This window comes from Neolamprologus multifasciatus, chromosome 8 (assembly GCF_963576455.1).
Source record: "Neolamprologus multifasciatus chromosome 8, fNeoMul1.2, whole genome shotgun sequence".
NCBI classification, from domain to species: domain Eukaryota; kingdom Metazoa; phylum Chordata; class Actinopteri; order Cichliformes; family Cichlidae; genus Neolamprologus; species Neolamprologus multifasciatus.
In genome coordinates, this window is record NC_140446.1 from 23,012,979 (window position 1) to 23,037,052 (window position 24,074).

The 24,074-nt window shown below is 38.1% G+C and overlaps 1 protein-coding gene across 2 annotated transcripts in view; it reads right to left on the bottom strand.

Moving 5' to 3' along the window:
- slc39a11 (solute carrier family 39, member 11) overlaps positions 1 to 24,074 on the bottom strand; it is a 186,505-nt gene that overhangs the window by 9,936 nt on the left and 152,495 nt on the right. For both annotated transcript variants that reach the window (XM_085170430.1, XM_085170429.1), the window contains exon 6: positions 15,799 to 15,966. In XM_085170430.1, coding sequence (XP_085026556.1) covers positions 15,799 to 15,966 — 168 coding nt within the window. The remainder of the gene's footprint in view (positions 1 to 15,798; positions 15,967 to 24,074) is intronic.

Sequence of the window (24,074 nt, forward strand, 5' to 3'; positions counted from 1 at the left end):
CAGAGAACAGAGTTTTAAATAGAGAAACTATGAGAACGAGCAGTCAAACTGTTCATACAGACAATTTCTCACTCTGTGGTGTTACAATCATACTGCTGAAAAACACAGTTAAACAAGGAACCTGGACAAAGGCCATGGTATAAAGTCACAATATGTTCTTACTGTGCCACAGAGCTTTTGTTAAAAACCAAACCATTACTATGCTCATTTCCACCTCCATAATTTTAATCACTGGACTCTGTTAGAGTGGCTTTGAGTGATCCACAGTTTAATATGATTCCTATTTATCTCTTACTGGCCCTTGGTTCAGCCTTTCGGTTTCCTGCCTCCTTCCTTTAAAGATGCCAACTCTCATTTTAAAAACCCCCAATGTGTCTGCTTTACTTCAATCATTTTTTGGAGTTAATTGGTGACAGAAAAAACGAATTACATTTAAAAAAAGAATAGAAAAAAATTAAAATGTATTTACATTTTCAAGAAATAATATTATATTTCAAATATATTATTTTTGTTTTTTGCTTTGTTCTTTTAGAATATAATTTAAGAGGTTTTCTAGTGCAGTGAAATTTAGATAAGGGTATGCTTACATATGTTTACTATGATTACACAAACACTATGTAGGAGTAGGTAATGAATAATGGGGGTATTAAATAACTGGATATGTATAACTTGAGCTTATTACATAACATTATACTACAGTATATTTCTCACTATGTAGGCAGCTCATTTCTTTCTCATGACAGCACTTCCTTTAGAGACATGTTCTGGGTTTAACTTTAAAGAACGGTGGACGTGAAATGTAAAAATTGGGTCAAATAAAATCAATAAAATGCTATTTATTGCCAATACAAAGGATGTTTTAAAGAGTTTTAAAACATGGCTTTAAAGATAAGATTTTTTTAAATGAAAGTTTGACCTTATTTGACTTTGAAGAAGCGGTCAGAGGTCAAAAGTAATGTGATGTTTAGAATCCTCATATATCATTTCCTAAATGCCTCAATGTTGTCAATACAAACAATGGCAGTAAGAAACATAGCGTCAAATTGCTTTGTGTAGCATTATCAGGTTGACCTTCAGATCAATCTATGGACCTCTAAGGGGAGGTCAGAGGTCAAACGTAACATGATATTTTACATTTTTATGTGTTTTCTATATGTCGAAGGTACTCACCACATTCAAGCATGATCATTTCTAAGGCTTTTTGTTAAATACTGACCAATAAATCATTACGCTGACCTTAAATCTCTTGGTTTCTTGGCTCTCTGCTGATATATCCTTTCTCTTCATGCTGGAAGTTGGAAATAAACACCCCAGAGTCTCATTCCCGCTCACCCACTGCATTTACACAGATGTGTGTGGAAAGCCATTATGTGCAGCTATGATACATTTGTGCCACACAGTTAGCTTCTTAGTGAATGGACAGATAGGTGCGAGTCCAATGTTGACTCATTTTGTTCCTTTCTTTAAAAATGTCAAATGTGGCTCCTATATTTGGTTCTAATGGCTCTAAAGATCATTTTCTAGGTGATTTAGTCATTGTGTGCGGTCCGGTTCACTGGAACAGTCTTACCCACATCTGCTTCTCTACTGCTTATTCTTTTCCCTTTCCTGTTGATCTCATGGTAGACCTGACTACAGTGACTTGCTACCCATTTTGTAATACAAAGTGCAGTTTAATTATTCAATTTTAATTCAAGAAATTGATTAAATAGATGTTTTGGACATGGGGTCATACTTTAGGATCACTTATTTGTGTCATCTGATAGCTAAAATTAGTGACTTTAATAACCTCCTAGGACCCGGTGTCCACATATATTGGGTGGTAGATATCTCCAGATATCAGCATCCAAGATGGCGCCAGTGTTTGCGGCAAGCCGTCTCCTCAAGTTTTGTCTACTGTCTGCTATCCTATTTTCTCTGTGTTATCCTGACGCCTTTGCGCTTCTTACCTATGATCGTCAAACTCTTCTCTAGCCATTGAATCACCAAACGCCTGGTTTCAAGTGGCAATCAGGGAACTTTTTCTCAACTCCGACGGATATCTCTGATCATTTACGCCGCTTTCCAGCTACCCTTCCACCTAGGAAACGCTTACTTACGGCTTACTTAAACTCACTTGATGCGACTAGCTACCACGTATTTGTAAACACTCTATCTTCTTCTCATGCTCTCTGGGGCCGCTTCTGCTATAGATTGCCCTGCCATCGCTGGATAAGTACTGTTGGACACTATGCTCACCTAGACTCCCCGGCCGAGTGCCCACCTGTTCGGAGCTGGGTGCGGCTTTCCAGAGGTGGTGTGAACTACAGCAATCTTCGCCTGCTGAGATCTGTTCCAACTAACAACAACCCGACTACACTTCGGATGGCTTTGCTAAATGTTAGATCACTGGCAAACAAGACTTTTATTTTAAACGACCTTTTCGTCTCAACTGGGCTGGATTTTCTTTATCTGACGGAAACCTGGATATTTGTATAACGGATATCAAGGACTCTGGGATCTCTGATCATTCTGTGGTTATGTTTAATGTTATGCTACGACATATGGAGCTTAACTACCAGGGTCCATTACGCCAGATGCGCTCGATTAATTCTGAAACCATTACCAACTTCTCTACTCTTTTCGCCAACTCTGCGCTCCCCGACTCCGTCTGTCTTGTGGATTTATCGACTGGCGAGCTTACCAACCTTTTTAATTCCACATGTTCTTCTATTCTGGACACTGTGGCTCCACATAAGACTAAGCGTACTAAGTCGTCATGCCAACCCTGGCTGAATGAAACTACCCGTGCTCTCAGGCGCGAATGCCGTCGTGCTGAGAGGAAGTATAAAAAGGATAAGCTCGTAGTGTCAGCGGAAATCTTCCATAATTGTCTGTCAAAATACCAGAAGACCGTCAAAGCTGCTAAATCTGCCTACTTATCAGGTCTTATTTCGACCAATTGTCACAAGCCCCACGCTCTTTTTAAGATTTTTAACTCCGTGATTAATCCTCGTGCTACAGCACACAAGGAAGTTTCTCCGGCTCTTTGTGAAAGTTTTTTAAGGTATTTTATTGAAAAAAATCACTACTTTAAGAGCCCCGTTTTTATCGGTAGTTCCATATCAAGTTTCAGTTTCTAAATGCTCTGCTGTCTTTCAGCAGTTTGAGCCTGTGACTCTTTCTGATGTAAAGGAAATAATTGACCACTTAACAATCTCCAATTCCCCACATGATATTCTCCCTGCCCGTATTTTTAAGGAAGCATTGAATACTATTGGGTCTTGTATTTTATTAATTTTGAATGAATCATTGTCTTCGGGCTGCTTACCGTCTGCCTTCAAGCATGCTGTTGTTCAACCCGTTATTAAGAAGACTAATCTCGACCCCAGTGTTCTTTCAAATTATAGACCAATTTCTAAGCTTCCCTTTATGTCAAAGATCCTGGAAAAAGTGGTCTGTAAACAACTTCAGACCTTCCTAGATTCCAATGGTATTTCTGAAAAATTCCAGTCGGGCTTCAAGCCTCGACATAGTACTGAGACAGCTTTGCTAAGAGTTTTTAATGATCTCCTTTTAACCACCGACTCAGGTTGCTCTGTGGTTCTAGTCTTACTGGATTTGACTTCTGCGTTTGACACAGTAGATCATAACATTTTAGAGGTTAGAGCAAGTAGTTGGCCTTAAGGGCACAGCCTTATCATGGTTTAAATCTTATCTTTCAGAGAGGTCACTCTCTATCACTATGGGGCAGTATTCCTCCTCCTCGGCTCCTTTTCTCTGTGGTGTGCCCCAGGGGTCTGTTTTGGGCCCTATGCTATTCTCTCTGTACATGTTGCCCTTGGGATCTATTTTCCAAAGATATAATATTTCTTTCCATTGTTATGCCGATGACATTCAAATTTATTTCCCTTTGAGTTTGAATGTCACAGATCCATTGCATACATTGTTTAATTGTCTTCATGATGTGAGAACCTGGCTATCTCAAAACTCTCTAATATTGAATGACAGTAAAACTGAAGTTATTGTCCATATTCCATTGAACCAACTAACTGTTACCCTTGGCCCACTTGCTAGCTACCTCTCCAACATTGTAAGAGACCTTGGGGTACTCCTGGATAGCTCTTTCAAATTAGAGAAACAAGTATCTACTGTGGTTAAATCCGGTTTTTATCAGCTACGTCAAATTTCTAAAGTTAAGCCTTTCCTCTCCCCCAAGGACCTTGAAAAGCTTATTCATGCATTCATTACCTCTAGACTGGACTATTGTAACTCCCTCTATTTAGGCCTCCCCCACTCCTCTCTTCACCGGTTGCAATTAGTACAGAACGCTGCTGCACGTCTTTTATTGGGTGCCAGAATGCATGACCATATGACTCCAGTTTTAACCAAGTTACACTGGCTCCCTGTGAAATTTCGCATTGATTTTAAAATTCTTTTATTCACTTATAAAATCTTAAATAACACTGCCCCTAGCTATTTAACAGATCTTCTTCATTTGTATAATCCTATAAAAGCACTAAGATTTTCTAACCAGATGCTCTTAATGCAACCTAAGTCTAGGTTGAAAACCAGAGGCAACCGTGCCTTTGCTATTGTGGCTCCTAGACTGTGGAACAACCTCCCTATTGCCATTCGCTCTTCTGAGACTGTTCAGTCTTTTAAATCTCGTTTAAAGACCCATCTTTTTACTCTGGCTTTGATGTAAGATAGTTTGATTATCATTTGGTTGGTTTCTATGTTTGTCTCGTCTTGCGTTGTATTTGTCTTATTTTATTTTTATTTTATTTTATTTTATTATTTTTTTTTTTTAATTTGTGAAGCACTTTGATCGAAACTGTTGTTTTTAAATGTGCTATATAAATAAATTTTGATTGATTGATTGATATATGGACATCACATTTTGGGTTGCCTAGACCACAATGCTAAATTTTGCTCTACAAGGACCTGATATCCCACTTACGAGGACATTATACTGCCACTGTTTTATCGAAATTTAAAACGAATGTCTTCATATGTGGATATCAGGCTCTTGTAGAGCAAAATCAGATAAAAAGATAATTCTTTGTTTTTACATTCATCAGGTCCCAGTCAGCACAAATTGCAAAGAGAAATTTAAAATGCATGCCATAAAACAGGGTCTTAGGAGGTTAAACCTGATTGGCTGTCCTTTCTAAACAGAAGGTTTTAAGACCAAGCTGGTTGGACACCTCATGTTTACTGTGAGAAAGTGATCTGAAGCCTTAGATTTTAGCTTATGGGGGCTAATCGTTGATATATGCTAAACTATTTAAAACATTGTAGTATTGTATACATAAGACATATTATACATAAAATAAGGTGAAACATAATATGAAAAACTTTAACAGCTTGAACAGACTTCAGTAGAGAACTTTAAAAACTGGACGAGATTGTTAAATACAACAAAATAAAATGAAGGACCAAGACAAAAACTGTGGTATTTTGTAAATATAATAATAAACCCAAATTCACTGTGTAATTGTGTAACTTTATTAGCAGCATCCTCCTGAAATGCGCCAAAAACATTGAGAGTAACATCCTCCTCTCTGCCCCTTAATGCTCTCTGGTCACTATGGTAACGTGTAAATATTTCTTTCAAAATAAGACACAAAAAAACAAATATAAAGTACATGAAAATATATAATAACCCCCCCCCCGAAAGCCATAAATTTTACACCCAAGTCTCAACTATCGCGGCCCGGTACCAAACGACTCACGGACCGGTATCGGTCCGTGGCCCAGGGGTTGGGGACAGCTGAGCTATAGTGTCTGTGAAGGTTCTCAGTCATCCAGGTCATCGTAGTCAAAGGAGCTTGCAAAGAAAAGCGTCTGGACTTCTTTAAGTTGCTTGAAGACGTTTCACCTCTCATCTGAGAAGCTTCTTCAGTTCTGAGCTATAGGGCTTTATTTTGTGTGTTTTCTCTTCTAAGAGTCAGCTAGATCTAGGTGAATTGTCTGCAACTTCTTGTGAATCTGTTTCTGCGTGCAGTTGTGTATGTTTGTGTGTGTCTGCATTGGCTCAGCAACCAGCTCTATCCAATTCCTGCCTAATCTTTTATGCTCTATTAAACGACTGTGACAATACTGCTGCTGACAGGCCATTGTCACAGCAGCCGCTTCCTTTCATTGCACCTTCATTTAATCTCCACTCCTCACCCACGGACACACTACTTTTCCCACTGTGCTATTTTTCTTTTTATATTATTTCCCAGTGAGAAGTTTATTCCAAACACATCAAAGTCAAGCTGCGTCTTTTTTTTTTTCTTTCAATCCTCGCCTTTACACGAACAACAAAGTGACATTTCAAATTTGCTATATCCTGCTGCATCACAAAATGCAAACTGCTTGATGAAAACCATGATTTAATACCTTGTAATACTTAGCATCAAAAGACACACAATTGGTGGCAACTTTTGTATTTAAAGTGACTCCAAAGGCCTGGAAGAAACTAGACAAACAGCGGCCTTGATGAAAGTTCTGTTGTAAAATGCACTGAACTCTAAACGATTGTGCATAACAAATTCTCACATAGTGCCTGAGGGTCTGTATTTACCTCAAACAGGTTTAGAAAGACTATATTTGAACAAACATTAGTCATCAGCTACTCTCTTCTGATTAGCTTCTTTTTGTTTTTCACTGAATCAGCATATAAACTCAAAACTGCCTCAACTGTTGCTTTGCTAATTTAGGGACCATGCACATTAACATAGCACTCATTGAATCAGTCTAACATGAGAGCTCTGAGTAACCTTTTTTTAATTTCCTTTTGCTTGGCTGTTCTTTTAATATTAAGTGTCACTCAAACTTAACAAAATGCGGAAGTGACTGGAAAAACATAGCAGCCCATTTATGTGTGAAATGACTGCTGTGCTGATGGAAATACTGAATCTATCATGTGAGAAATTACAATACAGGCCAACAAAGCATCTTATCTGATCAGCATCCATAATCAACAACTAATCTGTTTACAATTACCCATGATGCACACAAGCAGCAAACCCATATGGAAAAGAAATAGTAAAAACTTATATGACTTAACTCATGAAAGTGGCCACTTTCATGAGTAAATCATATAAGGCTTACATGATTTACTCATGAAAGTGGCCACTTTCTCATTATTTTCATATATTGTTTTAGTAAGTATCCAAAACATACAAGTTTCATTATATAATTTTTCAATAGATCTTATATCTGTTTTTACTCTTGTATGCTTTTCATACAAGTTTCACACAAGACAGATACAAACTTTATAAGATTTATATATATCTTTTCCATATGGGAATCCTTATGCCACAGAAGCTTACTATACCAAGAGATGCTTAAAACTGGCTTGTTTTATTCTTTATTTCTTTTTTAAATGATAAATGAATCATTCAAAACTTTTTGAACCGATTTTATGTTAGCCAATCAGTTAGTCTGGATCTAGAAAAAAGTAATACAATGTACATACATCCATTATTTATGTCTTTAGAAGAATGCCAACAAATCCTGGATAAATACTGGATATTTACTGTAATTATGGGTAGTTAATGGATAATTACTGGGCAGACAGAGAAAATCCCAGACCTATGTTTTGATATATACATTTTTTAATTTTGGAAATTTGCATGTTGTGATTATTACTGATTACAGGGACAGCTTATGGCTGTTGAGGCTCTTTATCTCCATTAGTAAAAATGTACTAAAAGCAACATAAGAGTTAACCTTATAGGGAATGTAATCATCGATCCATTCTCTTCTACTTCTCCCGCTGTATAGGGCGAGAGGCAGGGTACACCCTGGACAGGTTGCCAGTCTGTCGCAGGGCAAAGACATAGACAACCACTCACATTCACACCTATGGGCAATTTAGAGTTTCCATTTAATGTATCCCCACTAACTGCATGTCATTGGACTGTGGGAGGAGGCTGGAGTACCCAGAGAACCCACACAAACACAGTGAGAACATGCAAACCACACAGAAAGACCCCGGCAAGGTGGTGGAATTGAACTCAGGACCTTCTTCCTGTGATGCAACGGTGCTAACCACTGTTAGCACTGAATCCAATTTTTTTTTCCTGGTTGACTTTTTCCTAACCCAGCTGCTAGTACTAGCGATCAATGAGCTCCATCCATCACACTAACAGGGAGGAACGCTAATGGTGGCAAGAAAAGGTGGCCATACGTCTCCGACTCAGCCTCTGCTGAGAGCCTCTTTGAAGATCAGTACACTCTATTTTGCAGCTGCTGTTTGTGTTGTTCAAGGAAAAGTTCACGCCGCATACTGATAGCCGCCCTTTCTATAGGTAAAGACGGGCATCAACATGAAAAATAAGTACACTTTTTGCACCCTTGATAAAGGCACTCAGTGAAAAGCAGATTTTTTTCCACATAAAATGTGACAAATTACTGCTCAGTATTAGAGTTTTATGTAAAATAGTTTTCTTTCATCAGTCTGAATCAAATGATGAGGTCATTATAGCGCAAAGCCTTCAGTGTTTGTAGTCGATGTTAAATTGCATGATTAGTTGGTGAAGAAGCACTTCAAAGAAGCAAACAGGTCCCTCTTGCTGCAATTTAGGACTGCAAAATTACCCATAACACCAGTGGGCCTTTAAAACAGGATAAACACTGCTAGTTTATTAAAAATAATAATAAGAATAAAAAAATCTTAAAAGGAGCAAAGTACTTTTGCTAGTTTTATGTGCTTTTTCTTTGATGTTATTAATAAAAAAGATACTTTTGGCTTCTTTGTTGTAACACAGTGTTTGTATCTATGGCTGGACTCAAACCAGCAACCTTCTTGTGGACCATCACATAATCTTTCCAGTGCAGTAAATACTCCACAGCACACTGGTTCCTAATTTTGTGTCTTATGAACCATTTAAGAAACAATCATTTCACACAGAGTTCAATTGGTGACATTGTTACAAATAGACAAATAGAAATCAATCAAGCTTGAAGTAGAAAATCATTCAAGCAAGTGAGCTCATTCTTATTAATTACACACTTTAATTTGAGCAAATCATTACTTGCCCACATCTCAGCGTTCAGCTCACAATTCCGTTCTATGTTTCCACATTTTCATATATAAGAACTCTCAAACACAGGATGAGCACAAGGAGGAAGTCACCTGAGACCTTTGGTAACAGGCTGTTATAACCGCAGTAAAGAGGTAAAGTAACATTATGACAGAATTTCTGCTGTGTTTTTATATAAAACTCTCATTTTCAAATCCTTTCAAATCCAAGGTAGGCAATTTTAACATTTAATAGTTAGAGTGGATATCTCATCAAAGGGCAAATATGCATGGACTTTTGAATTATAGTTTATTTATAATTCTGTTGAGGACTTCCAAGACATTAATGTTTTAACTGCGATGATTCATGCTTGAAAGAAATGTATTTTTAATAAACCTGTCAGCTCTGCTCTATGATTCTCATGTAGCATTGATTGACTCTCAGTGCATTTTTACTTTCACTTTAAATATAGATAACAGAGAGAATATACATTATTTGATTTACTATTTCTGCCTTACATTTAAAAGAAATAAGCGCTCATTCAAGACACGAAACCACTGACAAATATCTAAACCGATCTGAGTTTTTCTCAAATACACTTTCAGACTGCAAATGTTCTAATGTTCAAATTCATGTCTGTTTGCTAAACAATTAATATTGTATCACTTTAAAAATGAAGCAGCAATCTGACAGCAGTTTAATACATAAAAGTAAAACCACTAAAGTCAATTTTTCATGTGTCTGCATTACTTATAGATAACATGGAGATGCTCACTCAACAAGTTAGAAAGTAAAATCAACTTGCATATTCCTCACATGCTCTTTTTTGTGTCTCATACATCCAGAAAGTTGCAATTATGGTAGCCTACTTAGTGAGTTTATTTGCTATGATGTCTCAACCAATATCAGCAAACATGGAAACTGTTTTTGTACTTTGTACTGCCGTTATAATTATAATTTTAAATGTTATATTTGGAAAGTACAGGGTGGGCCATTTCTATGGATACACCGTAATAACATGGGAATGGTTGGTGATATTAAAGTCCTGTTTGTGGCACATTAGTATATGTGAGGGGGCAAACTCCTCAAGATGGGTGGTGACCATGGTGGCCATTTAGAAGTCGGCCATCTTGAATACAACTTTTGTTTTTTCAATAGGAAGAGGGCCATGTGACACATCAAACTTATTGGTAATGTCACAAGAAAAACAATGATGTGCTTGGTTTCAACGTAACTTTATTCTTTCATGAGTTATTTACAAGTTTCTGACCACTTATAAAATGTGTTCAATGTGCTGCCCATTGTGTTGGATTGTCAGTGCAACCCTCTTCTCCCACTCTTCACACACTGATAGCAACACCGCAGGAGAAATGCCAGCACAGGCATCCAGTATCCCTAGTTTCAGGTGCTGCACATCTCGTATCTTCACACCATAGACAATTGCCTTCAGATGACCCCAAAGATTAAAGTCTAAGGGGGTCAGATCGGGAGACCTTGGCGGCCATTCAACTGGCCCACGACGACCAATCCACTTTCCAGGAAACTGTTCATCTAGGAATGCTCGGACCTGGCACCCATAATGTGGTGGTACACCATCTTGCTGGAAAAACTCAGGGAACGTGCCAGCTTCAGTGCATAAAAAGGGAATGAAGCTAGAACAGCCACTGATGTTTCTTCATTAGTGACAGTTTTCTTGCGTCCACATTTTGGCAAATCCAACACTGAACCAGTTTCACAAAACTTAGCAAGCAGTTTGATAACTGTAGCATGGGAGATGGGTGGTCTCGTAGGGTGTCTTGCATTGAAATCTGCTGCAATGACCCGGTTACTGCGTTCAGCAGATATCAACACTATTTCAATCCGCTCCTCACGTGTTAACCTCTTCGACATGTCAATGGCTGTGAACAAAGAGAAACTTGTAAATAACTCATGAAAGAATAAAGTTACGTTGAAACCAAGCACACCGTTGTTTTTCTTGTGACATTACCAATAAGTTTGATGTGTCACATGGCCCTCTTCCTATTGAAAAAACAAAAGTTGTATCCAAGATGGCCGACTTCTAAATGGCCACCATGGTCACCACCCATCTTGCCCCCTCACATATACTAATGTGCCACAAACAGGACTTTAATATCACCAACCATTCCCATGTTATTACGGTGTATCCATATAAATGGCCCACCCTGTAGTTTGAAAGAAGAACCTAATCTAACATTTGCCTCTATATTGTCAACTCCCGAAGAAGCAGTAAACCTGAAATCAGTGGCGCATGCCACATGACCATCTATACGTATATTGAGAGAGATACATTATTTAAAAATGAAAAAAAAAATAATAAAGGGCAGGGATAGCTCCGTAGGTAGAGTGGTGGCCCCATGATCGGAAGGTCAGGGGTTTGAATCCACTGAACGGCTGAAGTAGCCCTGAGCAAGGTACCGTCCCTACACACTGCCCACGGGGGATACACATTACTATTTCAATCTATGTGGATAAAGGTCTTTCTGAAATTTAATATTAGTGGTAGAGTAGTGTTAGCATTACTAACCAGCAACTGGATCTCTCAAGCTATGACAATCACAAAATAAGAAAAAATGTTTTCTCTAATGATTTTTTCCTTTTTCTTTTTTTTTTTGCTTTAAAACAGACAAGCTTATACTGAAATATAAACATGTGAAATACAATTGGAGATTTACACTACCGGTCAAAATGTTAAAATGCCCCAATTTTTCCAGTTATTTATTACAATTCAAGTTGTTCCCTCAAACTGCTCCCCCTCAAAAAAAAAAATCTGAATTATACAAAAACGCTTTTCAGGGACCAGTAGTGTAAATAAAAATCACTGTTGCGTAAGCTAATTTGAAATGATGAGTCTAAACACGAGCATGAGCTTTTTTGTTTTACAAGCTGTAATTCTTTTTGTATTTAGTTTTTGTGTTTTGAGTTCAGTGTGTGGCAAAATAGTTCAGCTCTGGAAGCTTGAAAAGTGCTACGATTACTGGCATTTTATTGTACCCCGCAAGCACCTCACATTCCTCTTCAGCAATGTCACAAGTCAATTAAAATAATAAAGCCTCTGCTTTTATGAGAAAAACAAAAGGGAATGAGTGCTGGGAGTTAAGATTATTTATGCTGCCAATTTAAAATTAACTGGGGACTTTGAAGGTCCACACCGGTCACAGTTTTCCCTCTAACGAGAGGAAAGAATTAGTCCCTGTGAGCATGTAACGACACAAAATTCATACGCAGATTATAAACTAACAGCAGTTAATTCAGTTACCGGCCCTGCTGTTAATTACTTTACCATTCTTTTCTTTTTATGTATGAACCTTATCTTGACTTAAGTTTTTACATAGTGGCTGCTGTTTCTCTCTGATGTATGACTGACAGGTTATTAACTTAATTAGCTTATTGGACTTGACAAAACTGTGACTCGTTGACCTCTGAGTAGTGTTTAATAGTGCGAGGTCTCTTCCAGAGTAAACCTGTCTATTTGACTGATTTATTTTTTTTCATCATTAATATTCCAACGACTTATTTGAAGCGAGAAAGGAAATCAATATGTACATTCAGTGAGCGTTCCGCACAACAAAACAGCCTGAGCTGGGAAACAGGCTTTTGTGTATAATGAGCTTTAAAAAAGCTGCATTGTTGGTATTCTGTGGAGCTCAGCAGCAGGTGGGTGAATTGTAAATTCAGAGCGACTATACGACTAACATTTACAGCTTGCTGGCATCCCTAAACGACTTTCCTGCTCTCTGACACAGACAGACATGCTCACTTTATATTGATCATCATATGGTTGTTGTTTAAATGAGTGTATGATGTATGAACTATTCTTATTTTTTATTTGTATTGATGCACAGTTCACACCACAAACAGACAACCCTGAGTTTGGTCTGATGAGGCTGCTGAGTAGCGCATTCACTTCATCTTCTTATGTCTGTGGAGTTTCTTCTGCTACCTCGCAAACAATGGTCTCTACTTCAATACAAAGAGCTGGAAGGGGGGGGGCAGTGATTCCACCTTTAGGACAAACACAATTAAGTGTTTTGCCAGTGAACGCATTAATCAATTCTTAGGCAGTGACAGTAATGTATCAATACGAGCAAGAGTAACAACACAAGTGTATTGAAGTGATATTATCAATCACAAGAGCCATGATTTTCTTTCCTTTTCATTCATTGACATTTTAGTTTTTTGGGTAAGTTAATATAACAACAAAGGGGCCAATAAATTGTACAGCAGTGCATCCTACACAAACTGTTTATTATTCAGTTTAGATGCAAATAGATAAATGAATAAGTCTTATATTGACACAAATGGACCGGGTGCCTCTTCCAAAGTTTACTTACACGATAGTGGACTGCTAAATCATGTCTGTAAATAGGAATTGTTGGCTCAGTGGACGTGGACTAGCGATTTTTTCTTCTTGATCTAATGTAAAGTATAAACTTTAAATATTTAGCACAGTTCCTAACAATCGATGCTGAGGTCGTTACAAAAAAGAAAAAACAATACAAAACTGAATACATCAGTGTACTGCACATTATTCTAGCTTTTGTAAAAAGTAATGTAGTTTGTTACTTAATTACCCACTGGTGAAAATATTTCATTACACTACTCCCTATACTACTGTCATGTTACTCTGTTACGTGAACTGAAATGCACTGTCACAATGCTACCACTTACGAGGTTACAGTCACACACACACCAACACAAATCCCTATACTAAAGAGGGAACACAACATCTTTCTGTTATGCATGAACACAAAACCATAAAGCAAATTTGAGAACAAGACACTTTAAAGTAATTACCGGAGACATTCTAGAAACATTTACAGGTAGAAATGGAGGCTGCGGTGTTACAGGCCTGACTGCTTGTCCTTGTACGTTACTCAATGCAGTAACATAAAGTACTAACGAGTTATTCGATGATCTTCAGCATTGCCTGTTGAAGATCAGGCTCTGGTTGCTGGGTAGGGGTTAGTATACACTCAGCTTTAACATCACCCTGGATTCTTTGCTAGCTTTGCATTTAACACGGAGCTGCATGTAAAAAAACGATGTTAGCAGCACAGTACAATTACTTTTCAAAGTTTACATTTTCTAGTGTCAGAAGAAAAATGCAAATTTGATGTTTGCCTTTTGTTTTTTTTTCTTTCTGTCCAATCATCTGACAGATAAATGAAAAACTTCACAGTGCAGGTAACAACATGATTGTATATAATAGAAAGAAAGAAAGTGTACTTTATTGATCCCCGTGGGGAAATTCCTCTCTGCATTTAACCCATTCACTCAGTGAAGCAGTGGGCAGCCATTGGGCGCCCGGGGAGCAGTGTGTAGGGACGGTACCTTGCTCAGGGGTACCTCAGGGTAGCTGTTCAGGGGAATCGAACCCCCGACCTTCCGATCATGGGGCCACCACTCTACCTACTGAGCAATCCCTGAAGCTATCCCTTCTAGGTAATGACTGCATTTATTCCAGTAATTCATTATATTAATGCATTAGTTAAAAATGTCATGTGATTACGTTAATCCACTGTGGATGATCACAGTATTGGACAATGATTAATTGTGCTGATAAAGTTTACCACTTAGATTAACATGCTGCTATATAGTAATTATTTAGTCATGACCCAAACAACTGAAGAACTTTTTAGTCACTGGCTACACTTAATAAAAGGCTCAATGATGCCACTAATACAACAACCAGTGAAGCTGGACTATATGCTGCCATATGCTACTACTAGCAGGCTAATACCATGATACATTGGTATCTTTGTATCATGTCGCCTAAAATTCAAAGTTGGCATGAATGCGACGATCAAGATGTTTCAAATTAAACAGCATTGTTTTTCAACCATCCCGGTGGCATTACAAGTGAAGTCTTCTGAAAGCATGTCAAAATATCCATATCCAATAACTATTTATTTATTTCAGTCTGTACTAAACTGGTGGACTGTTGAAACAACCAAATAATATCATTGCCATACTGAAAAGTTAAATCAAACTGCCAAATGAATTTTAGACAAAGTTCTCAAGCTGTGTTGACAGCAAAGTCAAAAGCAACATGAACCCAAATTTATTACTGCCCTTAACTGTTGTTTATCATTAGCATCATTAGTGGGTGCTTAGTCAGCCCTGTAAAAGTTCTGTGGTGCAACTATTGCTCATGATATGGGAAAACATTTCATCATCATAATAAAATATTTTTTCATCACTTAGAGTCAACAAGAAAACCTGAGCAGAAGCTTCTAGGTGCTGCGCTGCCTGTTACAGAAAGCTTTGCTTCCAGGTCACAGCTGATGTTGTTCCTGCAGGCATATATTCATTCATTCAGGAACTCAAACCAGAGCCACAAAAATGACTGTAACAGTCACTCAATGAAAAGCAAAGATTGTATTCTGGATATCTTAAACAATGTATTGGATGCACAGTTGTAGCAAAAAGAGAAAAACAGACATAGTGCTGGCACTAACTGATAAAGAAGAAGACTGCTTATTTGAATTCGATTTAACGCCCCTAGAAAAGAAATTACCGATACATAGTCGTCGTCTTTGTTGTGGAGGAAAAAAAGACAACAACCATTTTGCAGATATAAACCACAATAAAGGCGAAGAGTATTTATCAGTGAGTGCAGGCATTCGGTCTGTTTACATTGATGGAAGGTTATAGCTAAAATGTGTTTTTGCCCCACAACAAAGAAAAACATTCTTAATCATTAAAAAAAAGAATCCGTATTGTTTGAATCCAATTTACGTTCCCAAGCAAAACTTCATGTCCTGTGGTTTGTGCTCACCCGGGATGTTGTGGATAGTGATTGCTAGGATGAGGAGAAGAATTCGCCGCCAGCTGCTGCCTCTCTGTTCAGCCACTTCCTGTTGTTTACTTCCTGTTTCATGTCCACCCGAGCTGCTCGAAGGAAGTCCTTTCCTTCTCTGGTAGACGTCTCCATTCTCAATTTTATCTGTTTAACAGAGGATAACAAACATTAGACAGCTCTTCTTTTTCACCACTCAAAGTACTTTCACACTGCAGGCCACATCCACCCATTAACACAGGATTCATTTTAAATCTATGTGTTTACTGTAAAGCCCTTTAATTACCAGAAACAGATGGATTGATTGGTTTTCAGCCGAGGGTCTAACTACCAACCTCCAGATTGGTGCACCTCCAGAGCCAGAGCTGAACCCAACAGAATTTGCTTGTAATTGCAAGTTTAGCACATAAATAAATAAAAAACTCAGAACTCCAAGAATCCCTTTTTTAAGAAACACCGACATGCACACTGGGATTACAGCCTTTCAACCTGCCTACAAGTGTTGCTTCCAAACATGGCTGGGAGACTTGTTTAAGTACTTTTTGACCGCAGGCTGGCTTTAATTGCTTGGTGGATTGCCCCACAGCGCCAGACACCCTTCTCTTTGACTGTGGCTATTCTTGTGACTTTTCCTGAAACAAAACACTCTGAGGAAACCTTGTCCAGCAATCAGCGAGGCGTGAGGACGTGTAAAAGTAGGAAGGGAGGATTTCCTCATTAACATTCGGCTTCTTCATTGTTCCCTCTTATTTTTCATTATTCATCCATTTCATAGTGGCAGGGTCGACCGCAGCCCTCATCCTTCCTGATATGGCTTAAATGATACTCCTAATTATGGCATATGGCAGCAGATTTTAACCCTATCTTTGACTACGATCATAAAGAATAGGTAGGGTTGGTAGAGGAGGATTGTGAGTCAGCATTCACAGCTTTTTCTTGATTTCAGCCACATGTTGAAGCCTTGTTTATATACTCAGATGGTTGTGTGGATTTACAACAAATCTGCTGTAGAGTTGATCCTTGATTGCAATAGAACAAAGTTGTCAAGAGGTGCATCCTATAAAGACACTCAGAACTACATTAATCAGGCTAATTAAGGTCTTTGAATGCCAATCAGCGCTTATGTGAGTCTGAATGTTGACGTTTCAAACACAGAATCCTTATAATTGTGACTCACGTGAACATGCACTTAGTTTTCTGTTATTCAACGAAAACTTGTGGTGATGCGCGACACATAGGAAGCAATTACCCACAAGATCAAAGGACAACTTAAATGACAAATGGGTTTATTACAGAGAAGATCATCTGCCTCGGCTGGCTGCTTCAAGCCTGATTAGCACCTCAGTCACCAAATTTGTATTTACAGGCTGACAGATGAAAGTAAAACTTTCATTTGTCGCATATCAGTCCAATTACCAGCAATACAACATCTGTCAGTGTCATAAACCAAAGTTAATGGCCCAAGACAATTTAATTTGCACAAAACTCCTGATGGAGGTTACGCAGACGGAGCAAATTACATTTTGTTGTTATAAAAACCCAAAATAAGCCCAAAATGGACAGACACCATCAAACAGCTGAAAAATGTTGAACATAATGAACATCATGAACATAATGATGATTAGCTGACTAAATGGTGCAATGCTTTTAATATTTTATAGGTTTCCAATCAAAGGAGACTGTCTAGAAGCAGAGGCGCTGTAGATGCACCAGGAATGGTTTAAATGACCAAAACCTCTCCCTGCTCTTCTCGTGAAATGCCATGAGAGATGCCCTCGAGTGGATAATTCAGTTTGCAGCGTTTAGTCGAAGACTCGGCCGCCCTCCCCATACCTGCATTGGTCTCTTTTTTTTCACATACATTGCTGAACACAAGCAATTGACCTCTATTAATGTGTTCCAAGTGTCTTGTTCTTACTATGTAGGGGGCTGTAAATTGCAATTATTGGTGAGTAAAGGTCAAACAATCTGGACTTTAGCTTGCAGTGCACTCTCTGTAACAACCTCAGCCAAGCAGAAAGGAAATTCGCTGTGTATTTCTCACCAATTTAACTTCCCAAACTATTTGACTACTGGAAATTTTCATGTTTAAAAAAAACATTTTTTTAGCTGAACACAAATACCCAAATATGCACAAGTAGCACAAGATAATTGTCTTAATAAAGATAATCTTCTCTTCTACCCTAAATGTTATGATTCAATACATATATGTATATATATATGTATATATATATATGTATATTGAGACAGGGTGTATACTCTGAAAGTTTCTACTCAAGTCTTTTTTTCTTTTTCTGCTCCTTGTTAACCACAACTATGTCTGGTTTGTTGGCCAGCAGCTGCTTCTCTCAATCGCATCTATAAAAAAATAACTCAAATAACAAAAATCCACTTTGGACACTAAATAAGCAATTTCTAGTTTTGTCCTTAGTTGAGATACTTCCTTGAGAAGGTGTGGCCAAACTTTTGACTGTGTGTATTTAATGAATTAAACTTCACACAGAAAGAAAGATATGAGTAAACCTATTAGGGTTGGTAGTGGCGAGTATGAATGAATACATGGCTACGGACGTGACTGGCATTCCAACCCCTAAATTTGCTAGTAGCTGCTTTTATCAGCCCTCTGTTATTGCCATTCATGGCCTTGATACTGAAAGGGCTCACCGTCTTTAATAAAATATTTCACCAGAACCTATTCTGACCAATATAGTCACTCTTTGTATCAGTCTTTTAGCTCATTTGGTCTACCAAAGAAGAAACCATGAAATGACCCTTTGTACGTTCAATAGGGATCCTGTCAGATTGTACCCTTTTAAAATTTAGCTATTTACAGTTTGAGACAGAGTTTAAAAAAAAAAAAAAGAATGAGGCAGGTGGAAGAGTATATCGTGGATAAATATCTCTCAAAGTTACTTGCTAACTAAGGGCATAAAGGCGCCTGGTGACTGAGAGTATGCAGATATACTTTTCATCAGTATTCCCTCAGAAAGGACTGTTCTCCACAAGGACACACACGTTGACCCGCCATTGTTGGACTTGAATGAAGTGAAAATAAAAAGACTCGCTGCTCCACAGAAATGCCTGCCGTCCTAGTAAAACAAAAAAACACCAACCAACCACAAAATGCAGTTTATTTTGTGAACATTTCCCTTTTTCAAGATTGTACACAAAAAGCCTGTAGCAGCAGAGGCAGTTGTTTCCTGAAGGCCAAAACATTGAATACTATTGCAGCCACAAAAGGATTCATTCATAAAGAAAGCAAATACAGCACTGAAAATCTGACCTGATAATAGCCATAGTAAACAAATTTTGAGTCATCATTACAGATGTTGTAAAAGTCTATAAATCATCACAGTTTTTGGCCTAAAGTTGCTTGCACAGCTAACAAGTAGACAGAGGGCGCCATTTTTGCATAATGATGCTAAAGAAACCTTCACGCCTGATTTGAACTGTGAAGCAAATTTGTCATTCCGCCTTAAATCCATCAAGCCTTCTTCATGAACATCTCCGATTTACAAAAACATTAATGGTAGGAAATTTTGAACATAATAATGGCTGCTGTAAAATCTCCATATACCATACTGATATCCATCCATCCTCTGGAGCGTATCCTAGCTACCACGGATAAATTGCCAAACTGTTGCAGGGCTAACGCAGAGATAGAGGCAACTAGGTGCACTCACATCCACACCTATGGGCAATTTAGAATCACCAATTCACCTAACCCTAACAACCCTAACCTATCTCTGAATGCAGAAAGCTGGAGTACTTAGAGAGAACCCATGCAAGCCTTTGTCCCGGCCAGATGGTGAAGATGAACCAACCCTTCTAAGCGCTGTGCCACCATGCTGTCTCACCATTAAATACACAGCTAAAATTTCACAGCACTGATTCTATATGTTCAAACTGTACCATAAAGGTTTTTGCCAAGTTGGAGATAGTGAAGCAGGAAATGTTCTAAAAATTGGCTGATTAGCCACCAGTGCTGTCCATCAGCCTCCTAGTGCTGCAAATGTATGTACTCCATCGTATATGTGAAAATCCTCAGTGACTTACTTCTCGAGTTACCACATTCACAAGATTTTCAGAAAACTTGACCAAGATTCAAACTCATCCAAGACTTTTGGTAGACGCACACCTATGATACCACAGATGTTACGGTATCAGTTTGAAAATTCCACGTCACCTTGTTCTCGTGTTCGCAAAAGTTGGGTGTCCAAACTGTCTGCCCACATGCCTGCTACCCCGTGTGGTGACAACAACAGCATCATAAAACAATCCTATAATAAAAATTAGATAGTACTTATCGATGCTATACATCTGCAAATACTGACATTTATATAAACAGCTATGGCTAGAAAGGAAAAATCTCCTGCTCTCCCGTGGAGTCCCAGAAAGTAATACAATATTCCAGGAATGTTACGTTTTGGGTCTCCTGTTTGTCATTCAGGCAGCAGATCTGAGACTACTTGGCTTGGGCACATGTTGTGTGACAGAATCCTGAGACTGAGAAAAAAAGAGAGACTACACGGTTTGTCACAGTTTTCATCCAGAGGTAGGAAGAGTTGCCTCCTGTTGCTGTAGCAGCAGATGAGTCAGGACGTGACGGTGCCACTGCCTCATCTGCTGCTCCATGCCAAGTTAATGAAGAGTGTGGGTCTTCGAGGAGCAAGCTAGGTTAGCTAAGTGGCTTTCAAAGATTTTGGTCACACCCAGTATTTGAAGTATCTCTGAGGCACAACTTAGCACAGCGTAACATGTCACTGTAGTCAAGTCATTCCAAAACATTTCTGCTGTTCTCATCAATCGAGAACAGGAGGGGCGACGGGAGAGAGGATGACTGTGATGAGAAAACAAAAACAGCTGTTTGGAGAGGTGAGGGAGAGGAGCGTATCAGACAGATAAGATACACAATTTGACAGCACTGTTTGTCAAATCTGTGGCATTTCAAAAGAAACCTCAATTTTCAGAAGTGAACAAAGCACCGGCACCTCACATTGAAGTCGGAGGTCTTAGTTTTTCTTCGGGGGTTTTGTCTGCTGGAAATAAAAAGCTGAATGAAAGCTCACTTTCTTTTTCTATCTCTCTCTATTTATGATTCATTTTTGTGAAAAGCTGCTGACACACCTGATTGGAACCTTCTTTGTATAGTGCAGCGTCTCACATCTTATAATAATTTTACTCTGAAATAACCTGAAAATGGTACAGTGATCAGTGGAAATAATCTTCGAGCGCGACACAGACAATCAAATTAAAAGAAATGCAATGACAGCCAATCAAAATAATGACACATTGTAAGAGACACAAAAGAAAACTGACAACACAATTGGGCAGGTTAACACAGAGGCCTGAGAGGTCTTCATTATGGCAGTGAGAAGCCTCTCGCGCTGTCTGAATATCAGTCCATAATGGTTTGCTTTAGCCATCGGCTGTTCTTTACTTCTCACTTGGACACACCACACATTTGCACTACTGAATTACACTTTTGGCCTTTTCGGGATGTATCGGCTAACACTGCGAAAAACTATATAGTTCATTTACTTGCTTCCTTGATAAACTGTCACAAGAGAAGCAATGATGTGCATTGCAATTATCTAGAGGAAACCCTCCATACTAATTTAAATATTGCTCATTGTTTTTTGAAGTCACTGGCCTGTAACACCTTTTACAATATATCCAGAATATTGTCTTATTCATCTTCACATAAAATCAACCGTCATGAAAGGTGGTCACATAAACATGACTACAGTACAACCACTGTGATAATGCCTTGCTGCTGCGTGTGTAACAGGAAAGACGCTGGATAGCATTACTGTGCTTTTACTTATACAAATGATGCCCAAAGATGCATCAGCACTGCTGCCCCTTCATTAAGATTTAATACTTTAATTAGAAGTATATGTAGTGTGGATGAAATTACAATTGCCTTGTTTATTAAGAAGCAACACCAGCAAAGTTTTGTGGTATAAGAGCAAGTAATAAATATAAAAGTATATGCTAATTCAAATCTGTTAGTAATCTTGCAAATCTTATATATGGTCAGCGAGTACAAGGCCCAGTTTTAGGATTATATTATATTATATTATATGCTTCCATGCTTTCATTGTGCTTCCAGAGCAATGAAAGGGATTTAAAATTGCTTGCAAAACAGATTGGAACACACTCCAATCTGACACATTGGGTAGTTTTGAAAAATGTGAATCAGCACATAGCTTTTGAACTCTATTTTCATTGGTTTTATAGCTTTTAGCTACTGTTAAATACATTACAGACATTATAAAGAAGTAGAGATATAGATAGAAAAGATAAACAATGAAATGAGAGTTCCTAATTTTCAACTATCAACTACAGAAATGCTTTTTTTTTTTTGTATTTTACACTGGCTTCAAATGTTTATTTTTTAAATGGCATTATCTGTAAATTAACAAAATGTTTCTGTTTTATAACTACAAAACTTTCTCGACCATGCACTATCTTTGCACATTTGTAGCACATTGTAACAAACACATTTATTTCATATGATTTAAGCTCATATTGTTACAATTACTACAGCAGCATTTCTTTATCATGTAGAAAAAGAAATGTGCCATTGACATTGCATGTTTTCTTGCATTTTTTAATTGTGTAGTTAAACTTCTTTACACTGATGGAACTGGGCTGTTTCCTGGTCCGACCCACTTAAGATCAAAGTGCGATATAAAATGAGTTTGACATCCCTGATATAGACTCTCTTTTAGGGTCTTCCAAGAATCATGAGTCTATTTTCCACAACACTTATTGGACAGTATGGGGTGATTTCAAATGCGTTCATCTACAATCTTGAAGATAACCTACTCTGGTGTAGCAAGAGAATCAGCTTTGTGGTTTAAACTTGACCTCACAGTTTTCTCACAAAGACCATAAATCCTGCTTCATAGTGTATTTTATAGAGTGCGTCCACAATGAAGCTCTCCCTCCAGGGAACAAACTGTAAACCCTTTGAGAAACATCCTGAATTAAGCAATGTTTCAACCACAGGAGAAAGAGTCTGATTTTCATTTCAGGTCAACGGTAACACATGACATACAAATTCAGGCGATGGTACTTTGCAGTGGTTCAAGTAATGTGGTGTTTGTCTCTAAGTGCAAACACAGGTGGAAATGTGTATTATTTTAGTCCACTGGTGCTTAAGCTCTTATGGAGAAGGTCACTTGAGGAGGTTAACAAATGCACTGCACACATTTTATACATCTGACGTGTGCTGATGATTGAAGTGTTTTTTATTTGGATTTCTTGTTTATAAAGTTCGTCCTTGGCTCTATCTGAAGGCCTTTTTTAATGACCATTCTCTTGACTATTTGGTTACACTTGCTGGTTTGGTATTTTGATGATAGTGCTGCTTTGAAATGTGTTTTCCTCCAGTTTTTATGGAGTTTAAGTCTACAGAAGGCACACAGGCTTCTTTGAGATTAATTAACTTTTCTACTTTTCCTTTGGTCTGCATCTGTGGATTTCTTTTGCAGTTAAAGTTAAACTTGTAAAAATGTATCAAAAGCCACAAACAATAATGTTTAAAGGGCTGTAAGAGATTTAGCTGTTTCTGTTCTGTGTAAGTTGCATATGACAATGAAATCCATTTACTTCCCAGGCTAAAGCTTGTAGAAACAACTGGTGATTCATGGACGAGAAGCCAACGTGAAAGAAAATGTTAACAGGTGCCACTCTTTATTTTCCCTGTAACACAATGAGTAAAGTGTGTGTGTGTGTGTGTGTGTGTGTGTGTGTTACATATACAGTGCTGTGCAAAGGTTTTAGGCAGGTGTGAAAAAATGCAATATAGATATCACTGAGTAAAAGAAAGACAAAGAAACAGCAGGAGGACAAACGGGCCAGAAACATAGAGGTCAGGTCACAGGGCTCGCAAAATTTCCCTGGTAGCCCTTCGGGCAGGGACTCTTAAGTCTTTGGTAGCCCAAAATAAATTTAAGTAGCCCGAATAAAAAAGAGAGCAAATTTTTGATTGATGTTTTGTTTCCTGTTTTGTTTCCGTTACAGTATTATACATTAAAGTATAATATTGTAAAGGAAACAAAACATTAATCAAAAATTGTTGAAAAATAAATTACAACATTGTATAAAAATTACAATCATCAACTCAAATACTTGGTTCTAATTGAACAGAAATTTCTATGAACTTGTAAGAACTGTGTAGGACATGAATCAGTCTGTGTCAGATCCTCAATCTGAAATTTCCACTGAAGTCACGGGTAAGAGGC